Source organism: Camelina sativa, unplaced genomic scaffold, assembly GCF_000633955.1.
Source record: "Camelina sativa cultivar DH55 unplaced genomic scaffold, Cs unpScaffold00532, whole genome shotgun sequence".
In the NCBI taxonomy this organism is placed as follows: Eukaryota; Viridiplantae; Streptophyta; class Magnoliopsida; order Brassicales; family Brassicaceae; genus Camelina; species Camelina sativa.
In genome coordinates this window covers 4447-20010 of record NW_010921721.1, presented here as the reverse complement: position 1 = coordinate 20010, position 15564 = coordinate 4447, and the positions used below count along the sequence as shown (strand labels likewise).

The following is a 15564-nucleotide window of genomic DNA, read 5'->3' as shown; positions in this document are numbered from 1 at the left end:
CACTAATTTGGATAAGAATTTATTATGCGACAGTTAATTAACTACTTTGGAACGAGCACTTTGAAAATTTGATATTTTTGAAAACAATTATATACTTTTTTAAAACTATAACTATTTGCATAGTTTCAACTAACTAACAAAAAAATATTCAACGAGAAATTTAGTATCCCATCTAATTTTTACCCAATCTCTTTTAATAAATATTGTCTAATGGATAATTATTTAAAAGAGAACGAACATAAGACAAAAAAAATTGGATGGATATGGGACGAGACGAGACGATATGGGATGAGACGAGACGAGATGAGACGAGAGAAGATGGGTTGGAACATGTGGAGATGGGACGGGACGGGACGTGCATTCCCATTCTAAAGTAAATATAATTATTTGTCATTTTACGAATTTAAAATTTATTTGAAATATTTGTCCCGTGCTGTAGCACGGGTTACTACCTAGTATATAGTATTTTCTTAATTCCTGATCGATAAAGTAATGAATTGTAGGGGTGGGCATTTTAACCGAACCGATCCGAACCAAACCGACCTAACCGAACTCAAACCGACCCAAACCAAACCCAATCCTACTTTCAAACCATTTGGTTAAGATTTTTTTCAACCCAAACGGTTCGGTTTGGTTTGGTTTAAACCCAAACCGAACCAATAACCCAATGTGCTTTTTATTAACTAATTTAATTAATAATATTCATAATTTTTGTATAATATGTAATCATAATCTTATATTCTTTATTAACTTATTTGTGTTAAATTAGATTTAATTATTTCTAAAACTTTAACCCTAGGTTTTAAAGAGTAAAATTGTAATTAACTCAAAAGTTCTTATAAGAAATTAGACTCTTATATTTCCTTATGTTGTTTGGTTTGTTTCATTTTTATTTTATTCTAATTACTAAACATTTAATAATAATATTGTTATCATTTTTAGGTAAAATTTTATGGATTCGTTGAATTATTCAACTTACAACTTGTTGTTTACTTTATACATATTATTATCAAAGGACAATGAATTTTGTTTTGTTACATTAATTGATTTTTAAACCGAATAAAATTGAACCAAATTAAATCCAAAAACCGAACCAAACTAAACCGAACATAAACAAACCGAAACACAAACCAAACCGAACTAACTTTGGTTGAGTATGGTTAAAATTTTATAAAAATCGAATTAACCAAACCGAACCGAACCCAAACCGAACCCGAATTTAAACCGAAATGCCCACCCCTAATGAATTGTTATCATACATACACACGATAATTACTCTTGGGCTAGTTTTCGTTCTTAAAACACATATCCATCCATATACAACTTCCTCCCTTCGGCACTTTCTCTAACTAAATCAAGGCAAAAAAGTTAAGTATATGTCAGTCGATCGCATATGTCTAATCTCATAACGAATGGTTTTTTTTAATTTTAAATCTAAATACCAACCATATCATCCCACATGCCATTGTCACCTTGTTCTGTCTTAGGAAAATACACTTTTGTTGTAAGTCAATTGTACTCTTGACACAATTGATTGCCCTTAATTAATCCATTTAAACCCTTTTTTGGAGGAACAAACAAAAAAAAACTCTACTTTAATTGGTCTGTCCATGTCCATTTCAACTTGAGGTTGATACATAAATTAGGGTGTAACACATGTATAATATTCGTTCAATTTCCTATACATTATCAATAAAATTAGTTAGGTACATAATGTGTTTGAAATGAACAAGATGTATTTTTATATATATATATATATAATTATTAGCCGTGGTGTTATAACGTATGGATCTAAAATATCAGACCTATATACTCAAAAAAAAAAAAAAATGTATCACCGATTACTTTGAGGTGATAATTTTGCAAGCAAAGTAAAGATATTGACGTCAAGAGAGATACGTTACCCATACTAGACCCCTTTTACATAATAAACTAGAAAGAGATAGTATAGTAGTCAAAATTATATATAGTCAAAGTTAATTGTAAAATCGTTTGCTTATTTTAGCTTTAAATATTAGTATTATGAAAAGAAACTAAGACCATGTGCATCGCCGTTGTTTTGGGCTGTCCTTCATGTTTTTTGTTTTAAAAATAAATGGAAAATAGCCAATTAACGAAGAAACGTATCTTTGTTGGGGACGTTTTTCCTCCGTTAACTTGGCCACGTGCTTGTTTCTGATTGGAAAAAGAATTTGTCTAGGGTAAACACAAAAAATTTATCGAGAGAAAGTTCTCGACTTTTCCGAAATTGAATCAAAACGTCGAGCTTCCGTCATCCAGCTTCCGTCAATTGGTGTGAACCCTGTGAAATTCGTGATATGCGTTGTGTTGTGGGCTTCGTTCTCTTTGCTTTGGTTTGCTAGGTCTGGAGATGCCAAAGCGGCTACTGATTCAATCAAATCATCGAGCTTTGGTCTCAGAATCGCCGCCACTCTTCGCCAGTTTGGTTGGCCAGACGAAGCTGTGGTGTTTGCTTTAGCCACGCTTCCGGTTATTGAGCTCCGTGGTGCTATTCTCGTTGGTTATTGGATGCAGCTGAAACCTACGGTTCTCACTTTCTTCTCTGTTCTTGGGTTAGTGTCTCTTATATCTTCACACCCTGCATTAGTGTGTGATAACTTGTGTATGGAAATGGTAATGTGTCTTGTTTGTGGTTGGGTACACGTTTCTGTTGATTAGTTGATTCAATATTAATGAACCAAGATTAGCAGTGTTCTCATTTCTGTTGAATATATGGTAGATTTGTGATAACATGTGTGTGAAAATTGTAATGTGTCTTGTTTAAGGAACACCTTTCTGTTGTTTAGTTGAATCTATGATCTTGAATGAGTTTTGAGTTATATGATAAGTTAGAGCAAACGTTTAATCCATTTCCTTTTGATTCCATTATGTAGCAACAAGAAGTGACACAGATTTTGTCTTTTTGTTTGCAGCAATATGGTTCTAGTTCCATTCATAGTATTTTACCTCAATTCATCTTTTTATATTGCAGGAAGGTTTTCATATTTAAGCAGAAACCAATTTACTCAATTCATCTTTTTAATGTGAGCCCCTTACGGACAAGACTGAGAATTTCTATCAGTGTTTAGTTTTGCACTTTGTGTGATCTAAAGTGGGTCTGCGAATTTGTGATCACCAGCGTTTTGTTTGTTTGTTGTGTGTGTGTGATCTAACAAATTCACAAATTAGTTAGTTTCTCCTCTGCCTTCTGGTCGTTTGTTATAATCTCATTTTTGTTTAAATGCAGATTGTGCTGGAGTCAATTGGAATCTCAATCTGGCAAATGGCGTTGGCTCCGGTTAATCTACCCTCAGTTGATGTAGAAGGTAAAGCTAAAGAGATTGAGAATGGATACTCGAGTGAGAAATCACAACACGGGTTATGGGTACACAAGGTTACGCAGCTCCAGAGTATGTTGCTACAGGTACTACAACGTCTCGTCTTCTTCTTAGTCCTTTTGGTTTTCATCAAAACACGGGTTATGTGAACATGTTGGTTGCTTCTAACAGGTCATTTGTATGTAAAGAGTGATGTATGCCAAAGGATATGATGTAGATTCAGCATTTAGAGTATTTGATGAGACCACTTGTAGAAACATTGTTTCATGGAATTCGATTTTGGCTGGTTTGTACATAGCCAAAGGTACAATTCGATTAGTGTTTAAACTTTCAAAATATTATTATTTTATTCAGGGGACCAAATACAAATAGACACCAATGCTCATACTAAAAATAAGAAACTTTCAAATAATACTATTAAATTTGAGGGACCAAAAATTGTCCCTAACCGATGCCCATGCTCTAAAGAATGATGTATACAGTATACTAGTAAAAAAAAAAAAAAAAAAAACAAAAAAGAGTGTGAGACTTAAAAAAAGCCACTTGTTATTATTGGGGGTGCTTAACAGTACTCTCTCTCTTTCTCTCTCTGTCTCTGTTCCCAAGGAGAAAAGCTTCAATCTCAAAAATTCAGAAAGCTCAATAAACCAAAAACCAAAACCAAATGCTAGCTGTGTAGAGAGAGAGGCGGAGTGAGGAAGTGTAAGGACTAAGGAGATGGGAGGTGTGACGTCATCGGTGGCGGCGAAGTTCGCCTTCTTTCCTCCGAGTCCGCCGTCGTACAAGGTGGTGACGGACGAGCTCACGGGGCTGTTGCTTCTAAGCCCTTTCCCACACCGGGAAAACGTAGAAATAGTAAAGCTTCCGACAAGGAGAGGCACGGAGATAGTGGGTATGTACGTGAGGCACCCGATGGCAACCTCAACGCTCCTCTACTCCCATGGAAACGCCGCCGATCTGGGACAGATGTATGAGCTCTTCATCGAGCTTAGCATCCATCTCAAGGTTAATCTCATGGGGTATGTTATGTTATGTTATGTTTCTTCCCCCTTTCATATTCTGATGTTTTAACTAACTAATGTACGGTTCCTCTCCTCTGTTTTTGATTTATAAAAATATGTTTTTTTGTTTTTAGAATAGTTTCCGTTGATTCTGATGTTTTTAGTTACTCTCGCAACCCAATCAATCATATATATAGTTGGGGGGGGTTTAGGCTAAGATCTGCTTGGAATCAATCAGTCTTTTGATTAATGAACGGATTGTTGCAGATACGATTACTCCGGGTATGGACAATCTACTGGAAAGGTTTGTCCTTTACCCTAAACCCACCCATCAATTTGATACATTTGAGTTTTTAAGGACTAAACCCCAAATATTTCTTGATTGAAAAGGCGAGTGAGCATAACACGTATGCTGATATCGAAGCTGTTTATAAGTGTCTTGAAGAAACCTTCGGCTCTAAGCAGGAAGATGTCATCCTCTACGGCCAATCTGTTGGCAGCGGTCCAACCTTAGATCTTGCTTCCCGTTTGCCTCAGCTTAGAGCCGTCGTCCTTCACAGCCCCATTCTCTCCGGTTTACGCGTTATGTACTCCGTTAAGAAAACCTACTGGTTTGACATCTACAAGGTTGGTTATTCTACTACTACTACTACTTTCCTTTCGTGTACTCAGAACTCTGTCTCTCACTCTCTCTCCAAATTGTAATGTAAAAAGACTTCTCGTGTTTCCGCAGAATATCGACAAAATCCCATATGTCGATTGCCCTGTTCTCATCATTCATGTAAGTTAAGTTAGGTTACAATTATACTGTGGATACCTTTTCTTTGTTTTAAGTTTTGGATCCAAACAAACATGTATGTATGTATGTATGTGGCAGGGAACTTGTGATGAAGTAGTGGATTGCTCTCATGGGAAACAACTATGGGAACTCTGCAAAGACAAGTACGAGCCGCTTTGGGTGAAAGGAGGGAACCACTGTGATCTTGAACACTACCCCGAGTACATCAGACACCTTAAGAAATTCATCACGACAGTTGAGAGATTACCTTGTCCGAGGATGATGAGCAGCGACCAATCAGTTGATGCGATTGCGCCCCCTAGGAAAAGCATGGACAGGAGAGTGAAGCCGAGGCACAGCACTGAGCGTAGAGAGAGAGATCAGAAGCCGCCAAAGAGTCAGTCCAAGAAGAGTAGCAGCAGCAGCAAGCTCAAGATCTCTTTTGATCATCTTGATCGCTCCAGGAGGAGCGTTGACTGCCATGAAAAGAGTCGGAAAAGCGTTGACCAGTCTCATCAGATTGAGAGGGGAAGGAAGAGTGTGGACAGACTTGGCTCCGAGTAATACACACACACACACGCACACGCACATATATAATACGTATAGATGATGAAAGAGTACATAACTGTTGTTTACCAAACAAACAAAAGAAAAACCATGCATGTGGCCGTGATACTGATTTGTAACGCTTATGCAATTTGGGATCTATCTTATCATATTATACCCTATCTACTTTTCTAAATCAACAACTCGATCTTGAATTGAATAACCTCTGTTTTAAAATGAGTTTTTTTTTTTTTGGTGTTTGTAATAAGTAGGAGATTTTGCATTCTAAAACCATAGATGGCTTATTAAATAGTTTTAGATTTCTGTATAGTAAGGATACGTATTATAAAAAGCCTGGTATCATGTTTTGAGAAACAAGAAGATAAAGTGTTAAGAATCTAGATTACAACTAGACCCTCTATTGATAAGAGAGTGTTCCGGTTTAATAAGGGAAAATCACACTTGATTTCCGGTTCAAATAAACCAGACTATATACCAATAATCTCATAAAGGAACATTCGGTGGAAAGCATACGTACCGGGAGAAAATAAATCTAATTTTCGACCGAAGGAAGACTGGGAAAATAAACCTAATTTATTTGGAATTAATACATTAAAGTGTATTAATATATTGAAAGTTTTATTTTTATTTTTTTCAAATATCATGGCCTTATGGGAGTTAGATTTTAAAGAATTAATATGCAATAAATTGTGATAATTATTATTATAATAACTAAAAGGACATTGCTAAAATGTTAAGATATTTTTTTATGTATATAATCTTGAGAAGAATGAGTGCCACTTGTGAGCTTTTTAAAGTATGAGTTTGAGAAAACCTTACTTTATTATATATAAAAAAATACACTAAGATAATGTTAGTTGAATACAAAAAAAATATAGAATTTACAAATTTATGTAAGATTTGAGATATGAGTGTTATTGAGATGTGTCTCTTTCTTTTTATAGGAAAATTTGGAGTTAGAAGCCTATTATAAATTGATTACTTAATTGGACAGTTAATACACTAATCCTTATATCAATTTATATCTATTAGAAGTTACATAAGCTATATGAGAGTTATAAAATACAATAGATACATATTAATATATCTTAATATATATTATGTTTCTAATTGTTATTAGTTATTCATTACAATACTAATAATATTATGGAAGTTACAAAAGTGTCAACATATAGCAAAAGTAAATAATTTCAATAAAATAAAATTTAGTAATTTAAATATGGATATGATTAATAATATGAGAGTTACAAAAGATGTGATAGAATGAAATTTACTAAAATATGTGAGAAAGTTCACCAAAAATACATTTATTAATTGTTTTAAGTATTATTTTGTTTAGTTAATATAACTATAAATATATGATAGGAATTTCAACCTAATCAAATTAATATGAGAGTTGCAAAATATATGATAGAATATAAAATTTAATAAAATAAGTGAGAAGGTTAATAAATAAATACATTTCTTATTTTTTTTCAAATATAAATAGCTACTATGAGTCTATGACTAATAATATATGATAGAAATTTCAAGCAAAACAAAATATATATATATATATTTCTTTCTTTCTTTAAAAGACATATATTTTAGTTATGTCTCTCTAAATATATATAATCAATATATATATACATACATATAGATATTTAAATATACTTTAGTTTGTTTTAGTTAGAATCAAATTGAAAAATAATGTAACAATCTTATCATGTTAATTATTTCTATTAAAATTAAAAAATCCTTATATTGGACAATATGCTACAAAAATTAAAGAATAAATTACATATCTTATAATGTATAATATCAAATTACATATGTCATAAAAAAAAGGTGTCAAATGACATATGTCATAAAAAGAGAATGTCAAATGCCAAAAGAGAACCTTACTTTATTGTATAAAATATTATTGTGCGAATTTATATCCTAGTTAACATATTATACAAAACTTTCAGTTTAATGCAAAATCACAAACTTGGAATTTTTTTAAAAAAAAATCTCATACAGTACTTCTAGAAATCCAAATTTTAGGATTTTTGCTATAAAAAAAAAAGAATTGTTTAGCATACAACTAGCTTAGTTCTAAAAATAAAAGACTTGCTAACGGATGTCCATAATATTCTCAAATCCATCCGATTCCTCAATTAGCCCTCTGTCAAAAAAACATTATAAAAACCATCTCATCGACCTCTTCCTTTTCTTCATCTGAAGCTTTTGCAGTATTCATTAATAACTAAATAAATAAATATACTGCTTTAGCTTTGGAACAAAAACATTAAAAAAGAAAAGAAAATAATGGCACGTCAATTTGTCGTATTAGCCCTTTTGGCTCTGGCCGTGGCCACCGCATTCGCCGCCGATGCACCTTCAGCTGCTCCAACCAAAGCCCCCACCAAAGCCCCAACCAAGGCTCCCGCAGCTGCACCCAAATCCTCCGCCCCCGCACCTAAAGCATCATCCCCTGTCGCAAAGGCACCCACCCCCGTAGACGACTCCGCCGATGCACCCACCCCCAGTGACTCCGCCGATGCACCCACCGTCTCCTCCCCTCCGGCTCCTACCCCCGAAGCTGATGGACCCTCATCCGACGGACCCACCGCCGACTCACCCAAAGCTGGCGCCGCGACTAATGTGAAGCTCTCCATCGCCGGCACCGTCGCCGCCGCCGGAATCTTCTTCTTCTCTCTCTAAGTTTTTTTTTTTTTTTTTAATGTTTTTAAATTAAACTTGGGGCTGAAATCATTACAGTATTTGTTGTTGTGTAACATTATCAACTCTTTAACTAACTAACTAACTAACTTAACTACTATACCAAAAGATCGAATGGATTTTATTATTATTACGTACGTAGTCTGTTTGTTCACTTAACCATTCAAACAAAAAAGCAAATNAATATACTTTAGTTTGTTTTAGTTAGAATCAAATTGAAAAATAATGTAACAATCTTATCATGTTAATTATTTCTATTAAAATTAAAAAATCCTTATATTGGACAATATGCTACAAAAATTAAAGAATAAATTACATATCTTATAATGTATAATATCAAATTACATATGTCATAAAAAAAAGGTGTCAAATGACATATGTCATAAAAAGAGAATGTCAAATGCCAAAAGAGAACCTTACTTTATTGTATAAAATATTATTGTGCGAATTTATATCCTAGTTAACATATTATACAAAACTTTCAGTTTAATGCAAAATCACAAACTTGGAATTTTTTTAAAAAAAAATCTCATACAGTACTTCTAGAAATCCAAATTTTAGGATTTTTGCTATAAAAAAAAAAGAATTGTTTAGCATACAACTAGCTTAGTTCTAAAAATAAAAGACTTGCTAACGGATGTCCATAATATTCTCAAATCCATCCGATTCCTCAATTAGCCCTCTGTCAAAAAAACATTATAAAAACCATCTCATCGACCTCTTCCTTTTCTTCATCTGAAGCTTTTGCAGTATTCATTAATAACTAAATAAATAAATATACTGCTTTAGCTTTGGAACAAAAACATTAAAAAAGAAAAGAAAATAATGGCACGTCAATTTGTCGTATTAGCCCTTTTGGCTCTGGCCGTGGCCACCGCATTCGCCGCCGATGCACCTTCAGCTGCTCCAACCAAAGCCCCCACCAAAGCCCCAACCAAGGCTCCCGCAGCTGCACCCAAATCCTCCGCCCCCGCACCTAAAGCATCATCCCCTGTCGCAAAGGCACCCACCCCCGTAGACGACTCCGCCGATGCACCCACCCCCAGTGACTCCGCCGATGCACCCACCGTCTCCTCCCCTCCGGCTCCTACCCCCGAAGCTGATGGACCCTCATCCGACGGACCCACCGCCGATTCACCCAAAGCTGGCGCCGCGACTAATGTGAAGCTCTCCATCGCCGGCACCGTCGCCGCCGCCGGAATCTTCTTCTTCTCTCTCTAAGTTAATTTAAAATTGGGGCTGAAATCATTATTTGTTGTTGTGTAACATTATCAACTCTTTAACTAAACTAACTAACTAACTACTATACCAAAAGATTATTATAATCAAAGATTGAATGGATTTTATTATTATTACGTACGATCATTAGTCTGTTTAATTAGTGTTTATTTCGCTTAACCGGGTTAAAATCAAATACGAAATTTACAACCGAAATTAACAAAAGAGGGCATTTGGTCTAGTGGTATGATTCTCGCTTAGGGTGCGAGAGGTCCCGAGTTCAATTCTCGGAATGCCCCAATCGACCCCTTTTGTTCTATTTTGCGTGGCTCTATTTCTTCTAATCTTATAACACAAAACTGTAAACTGTGTCTAGGTGTTGTTTAGAAGATCCATATTACAATGTCTGTATATAACAAGCACGTTTACAAAATATATTTTAATACAAGAGGTGCAATGTCATCAAATTCATTATTTCCTCTTCTTGTAGTTACAAAAACCAAACATGTCAAACGATTCCAACAAACTAATCCTTTGTCGTTGGCGCTGGCAATACATATCTCTTTGAAAGATAATGGTGGGAATTGCTTCAACACCACTCTGCTACTGTAACAGAGCCTACCAAAAATACCACCACACACAACACACATCTCTCAGTCAGACACAGAAACAATGGATCGTACTTCACGTACATTTGACGATTTTAGTGAAAAGTGAGAGAGAGTGAGAGAGAGAGAGAGAGCTTACTTTCTTAGTTTGGTCGTCCGTGCATTTAGGTCTCTGTTTGTAGAAATTTGGAAGTGGCTTTGCTTTGNCCCCCGTAGACGACTCCGCCGATGCACCCACCCCCAGTGACTCCGCCGATGCACCCACCGTCTCCTCCCCTCCGGCTCCTACCCCCGAAGCTGATGGACCCTCATCCGACGGACCCACCGCCGACTCACCCAAAGCTGGCGCCGCGACTAATGTGAAGCTCTCCATCGCCGGCACCGTCGCCGCCGCCGGAATCTTCTTCTTCTCTCTCTAAGTTTTTTTTTTTTTTTTTAATGTTTTTAAATTAAACTTGGGGCTGAAATCATTACAGTATTTGTTGTTGTGTAACATTATCAACTCTTTAACTAACTAACTAACTAACTTAACTACTATACCAAAAGATCGAATGGATTTTATTATTATTACGTACGTAGTCTGTTTGTTCACTTAACCATTCAAACAAAAAAGCAAATTTTACAACCGAAATTAACAAAAGAGGGCATTTGGTCTAGTGGTATGATTCTCGCTTAGGGTGCGAGAGGTCCCGAGTTCAATTCTCGGAATGCCCCCTTTTGTTCTATTTTGCGTGGCTCTATTTCTTCTAATCTTTTACACAAACCTGTGTATATAACAAGGACGTTTACAAAATATATTTTAATACAAGAGATGCAATGTCATCAAACTCAATATTTCTTCTTCTTGGAATACAAAAACCAAACATGTTAAACGATTCCCAACAAACTCATCCTAGGCTAACGGGCTAAGTCGTTGGCGCAATATACAAATCATATGTCTCTTTGAAAGATAATGGTGGGAATTGCTTGAACACCTCTCTCTCTCTCTCTCTATGCTACTGTAAGAGAGCCTACCAAAAGACACGCATACACCACACAGATCTCTCAGACACAGAAACAACTTAAGATACATTTGACAATTTTAGTGAAAAGTGAGAGAGAGAGAGCTTACTTTCTTAGTTTGGTCGTCCGTGCATTTAGGTCTCTGTTTGTAGAAATTTGGAAGTGGCTTGGCTTTGAAGCATAGCCTTTGCCGTAGTTTACTCCCTTCCTTCTCTACACTTCTCTCCTTCTCCGGCTTCTTGGCGTCCTGTGGCTCATCCATTGCTTTGAATTTCTCCTCTAGCTTCTGAAACACATCAACAACCTGATGGTAAGTACTAAGAAGACACACGTAGATTAGAAACCAAAAAGTATCTATAATGAATTGATCACTCAAAAGCTCCTTCTTCTTGCCTTTTTTCTTCTCTCTGCTCTCTCCTCTGTTCTTAAGCCAAACGGTGTAAAACAGCTCGGTGTCCTGCTTTTGTTTCCCCAATAACAAACAACAACAACTTGGTTAAAAAAACAAAAAACAAAAAGGGCACACATTGAACATTTTATTAGTATGATTTCTTACTCCGCAGGGAGGAAATTCCATCTTCCTCGACCAGTCTTAGCAGAAGAATCAGGAGCCATCTTCCCTCTGCACTTACTACTGTTACACCCAAGTGATTGATTACTTCTCTAACCACACGACAACAAAGGTTTTTAAGAGTTTGTTCAGAACAGTTTCGTTTACCTTGTGTGACTCGATAAAGGTGTGCACAAAGAATCCTCGACAATTCCCTTTGCAGACGCCTACAATTTACAAGAGCCACTATAAGCAATTTGTTGAGTGGAAAACACTATTATTATAAAAGAAAAAGATTGGAGTCACCTTGTCTGATGGTGTCCGGAGAGGAGTTTTGCAGTCTTTGGTTGGTTTAGAAGAAGCTCTTGACCCGTCAATCTTCCTTATGATGGACACTAATCTATTGAACTCTTTAGCAGGTGTGAAATTGTAAGAAGAGCTGCTGCTCTTGTTGCTAGGCTTTTTACTTGGAGTCCTCTCGGATGAACTCTTGTACTTAGAGACTCTTGGTTTGGTACTGCTGCTCTTTGGTTGTGAATCTTTGGATTTCTTCTGCAAAAGACGGTTACAGATCAAGAACAAAAGAAGCCAGACCCAGAGAGAAAGAAAGAAAGAAAGAAAGAAAGAAAGAAAACTCTTAATCATCATCATTAGTAATAATCAGATACCTTAAGAAGTATAGGCTTCTTCTCCTCCTCTGCTTGTGTAGAAACTTTGCCGCCACCATTGATCTCTGACTCAGGCATCCCACAGTTCTCTTTCTCGTCAGATGATTGTCTAATACCAAATCCGCAGCCGCCTTGTTTCTCTGTAACTGATTTCATTTGAGCAGTAGCAGCATCTAAAGATCCTCTTGGAAGCTCAAGATCCGGTTTCGGGACCAGCCGATCTTTCTTTCCAACAACACAATCTGCTTGTTGAGCTGCTGGGAGCTTATCTGGTTGGGATTGCTGTTGAAGCAAGAGGGCTTCTTCAGCAGCAGCTTTCCTAGCAGCAGCGAGTTTCTTGTAGTGAGCTTCAAAGAAAGCTTTCTTCTGAGCAACAGAGCCTGGCTTAGAGTACCTCTCGGCCTCGGCGACATAAGGGTTCTGGGAGGTGGAGAAAGCAGACCATTTCTCCCAGTCAAGTTTATCGGACATGAATCTCCCGAAGGACACAGACTGTCCTAAAGAAGTAACAAGAGAGTCTCCTCCTCCCTAAAAGACAGACACACGAGAGGAAACAAGAGAGATGAGAGCGTTTATTTACATATTATGTTATAGAAGGAGTTTTGGAAAAGAGAAAGCATTGGTAACGAACCTCAGGAGCTGCATATGAGAATGGCTGCATGAGACAAGCAGTTTCTCCCATTCTTTTTGGAACTACAACAACAATATATCTTTGTTTTTTTTTACAGATTGATAGAGAGAGTCAAGTGTTTTTTTTTTTACAGAGATCCTTAAATCTGTTATTAAAAAAGAAAGTTGGGTTTTTTTTTTTTGTTGTCCGTTGTAAGAAAAGAAAAAGAGAGAAGCTTTTTAGTGTTTAAAATTTGAATTCAAAAAAATTGGGCAATGGGGGCATCTTCTATGGGTGGGTTTCTTCTTCTCTGTCTGTTTCTTCGGGTGATAGAATAATACTTTACGCTTTTTTTTAATAATTTTTTTACTATTATTTAAAGTAAAAGTATTGCCCACAGGAGAGAGAGAGGGAGGGAGGGAGGAAATGGTCCTCGGTTTTATTAGAAGTCCGTCAACTCGTTTACACCCGCTCGATATTACTCCCTCCGTTTCAAAATATAGGATGTTTTAAGCAAAGCACGCAGATTAAGAAGTCTTTACTTTTAAAAGTTCAACCAATCAGAAACAATACTGCATAATATAAAATACTAAACTAATCTAAAAGTTGCATTGAAATCTGAAAACATCCTATATTATGAAACAACAAACTTCTCCAAAACATCTTATATTTTGAAACGGAGGGAGTATTATACTGTAGATTTTTGGTTCCTTGTTGGGCGCTTTTGCATAACAGAATTCAGAAGTATTAAGAAAAAAGAAAAAACACAAATCGCCCTGAAAAGAGTACAAAATAAACCTATATGACTGACTTTGGGTGGGAAAATCCAAAGAGTAAAATGTCTCACCTTTTTCTTTATATCTTTGGTTTAAGTTGTATCTACACAATGCTCTCTCATATTCTAAAACAGAAACGGCCCTCCACTCTCTTGAATCAAGTAAGCCCTTCCTCTTTCTCGATCATTTTGTGTCCAAGAAACCCGTGTTCGAGTACGATGTTCGTCTCTTGTTTCTGTACCCTTTCCCTCTTGTTGTTCCTCTAACTTTACGAGTAGAGAACACCAATAGCATCACTACTAGGAACCCTACACCAGAGATCAACCACAGAGCTATCACCCATAACTTCAACGTGCTGAATCTCCCTTCAGACTCTGACGACCCTGTTGTTTCTGATTCTTTCGTATCATCGCTTCCTTGGGACTGTTTCGTTTCAACTTTACCAACTTTCCTCGAAACCGATATCTTCTCGGTCGATTCAGATCCAGGTTCAGGGCAGTTTCTTCTCTTGTGATGCAGAAACAGAGCTTCGTTTAGCTTCTGTCCACATTCAATGCTGAGAAGGTCTCTTTGCCGCAGATCATTGTCTGTTTCATGGACTGCCGAAAGGCTAGGCGGGTCTGGAAACTTTGCCCAGCATTTGTTGATCAAATCAGTGTTCCTCCAATTCGCCTTGTCGAAGCTCCAATTTCCAACTTTGAACTCAAGACCGTAATGGAAAACTCGATAGTCAGCACCAGGTTCAGGAATATAACCAGGATATATCAATATGTCTTTGTTTATGATATGCCGCAGATTCAGCTGCAACAAATGTTGTACTGTATAATTAGACCCTCCCTATTCGAAATCAATCATTGAGCTGAAAAATTAGAAATATTGTGATAAGTTTTTTTACCTCTGCAGCGCCAAACGAATAACCGTACATTTCGCTGATCCAGCCGGATTCATATATATCCCCAGTTAATTCTTTCCCATAGTGTTCTTTGTCTGCTCGAACCTCCTGTGTTTTAAGCAACCAGTACATTGCGAATTTCCGCAGATCCTCTATGTGCATCATAATGACTCCACCAACTTTATCACAAGCCTCTGGATTACGCGTGTGCAGTCTTGCAAGGTCGTTATCACATCCAATTAGATAGCTATCCCAAAAACAAAACAAAAGAGACAAAGGTTAAATGGGATTTCTGCATCATCTATAAATTGGGAAAAAAAAAAAATTGATCAAAAAAAAATTACTCGTAAGGAGTTGAAACTGGTCGGCCTCGAGCTGCCTTAAACTCCCAAGGAGTGATGGGTCCTCGGAGGATCATGTCAGCATCAAGAATTACTATGTACTCTGCATCAATGTTTGTGTGGTGAAGCCAATGGACAACCGCTGCTGGTTTGTTAATTGCCGGGTACCTGATTGTGTCAAGAACTTATCAAAATCAGACGAAGATCACATTTTAAGTTAACAAAAAAAAAAAAATACCCCGAGGTTGGTTTAACTGCTAATCGTACCAATCGCCTGTTAGAGGATGTCTGCTCATGGAAGGAACATAATGTGTCGGGGCCAAGTCATGACCTTTATAGTTTTTAAGATCTTCATCTGTGCAACTGAGAAGCCGAGTGACATTTCCGGGTTGGCCGCTCTGGCGGAAACTGTGCATGAAGCCGACTGTTTGCCAATCGAAATAAGTTGTGCACTCAGTAGAAAACAGTGTGTGAATCTTTGGATAAGCTCCTTTGAATTCATCGACTGGTGG

At 36.7% G+C, this 15564-nt stretch overlaps 5 protein-coding genes and 2 non-coding genes across 12 annotated transcripts in view; 5 read left to right on the top strand and 2 right to left on the bottom strand.

The window, feature by feature from the left end:
- Positions 1-3887: 3887 nt before the first annotated feature.
- Positions 3888-5845, top strand: LOC104773377 (protein ABHD17C). Its single transcript, XM_010497976.2, has 5 exons — positions 3888-4357; positions 4607-4643; positions 4730-4966; positions 5073-5120; positions 5217-5845. Exons 1-5 carry the CDS (start codon positions 4056-4058, stop codon positions 5679-5681), a joined length of 1089 nt encoding a protein of 362 aa, XP_010496278.1. The 5' UTR covers positions 3888-4055; the 3' UTR covers positions 5682-5845.
- A 2023-nt stretch (positions 5846-7868) lies between these two features.
- LOC104773374 (classical arabinogalactan protein 11-like) lies at positions 7869-8487 on the top strand. Its single transcript, XM_010497964.2, has one exon. The coding sequence runs from the start codon at positions 7974-7976 to the stop codon at positions 8367-8369; it is 396 nt and encodes a 131-aa protein (XP_010496266.1). The 5' UTR covers positions 7869-7973; the 3' UTR covers positions 8370-8487.
- A 620-nt stretch (positions 8488-9107) lies between these two features.
- Positions 9108-9742, top strand: LOC104773375 (classical arabinogalactan protein 11-like). Its single transcript, XM_010497966.2, has one exon. It carries the CDS (start codon positions 9213-9215, stop codon positions 9606-9608), a length of 396 nt encoding a protein of 131 aa, XP_010496268.1. The 5' UTR covers positions 9108-9212; the 3' UTR covers positions 9609-9742.
- Positions 9743-9832: 90 nt separating this feature from the next.
- On the top strand, positions 9833-9904 carry TRNAP-AGG. Its single transcript has one exon. It is a non-coding gene; the product is annotated as a tRNA-Pro (tRNA).
- Positions 9905-9965: 61 nt separating this feature from the next.
- LOC104773376 (protein WVD2-like 7) lies at positions 9966-13203 on the bottom strand. 6 transcript variants are annotated; one of them, XM_010497975.2, is made up of 8 exons: positions 13065-13203; positions 12434-12961; positions 12072-12317; positions 11934-11992; positions 11772-11849; positions 11609-11675; positions 11325-11501; positions 9966-10223 (listed from the first exon to the last, which is right to left on the bottom strand). In XM_010497975.2, the coding sequence occupies exons 1-8, from the start codon at positions 13113-13115 to the stop codon at positions 10209-10211; spliced, it is 1221 nt and encodes a 406-aa protein (XP_010496277.1). In that variant the 5' UTR covers positions 13116-13203; the 3' UTR covers positions 9966-10208. The 6 variants fall into 6 exon arrangements, with proteins under 6 accessions (XP_010496277.1, XP_010496275.1, XP_019098189.1 ...); XM_010497973.2 differs by lacking the exon at positions 9966-10223 and adding an exon at positions 11031-11223; XM_019242644.1 differs by lacking the exon at positions 9966-10223 and adding an exon at positions 11031-11223 and having other exon boundaries at positions 11609-11672.
- On the top strand, positions 10856-10927 carry TRNAP-AGG. The gene has a single exon. It is a non-coding gene; the product is annotated as a tRNA-Pro (tRNA).
- A 623-nt stretch (positions 13204-13826) lies between the features above and the next one.
- LOC104773407 overlaps positions 13827-15564 on the bottom strand; it is a 4120-nt gene continuing 2382 nt past the window's right edge. Inside the window, exons 6-9 of the mRNA XM_010498011.1 lie at positions 15320-15564; positions 15056-15220; positions 14715-14958; positions 13827-14620 (exon numbers count right to left, since the gene is read on the bottom strand). Of these exons, the coding sequence (XP_010496313.1) occupies positions 14003-14620; positions 14715-14958; positions 15056-15220; positions 15320-15564 (1272 nt within the window). The 3' untranslated portion in view covers positions 13827-14002. The remainder of the gene's footprint in view (positions 14621-14714; positions 14959-15055; positions 15221-15319) is intronic.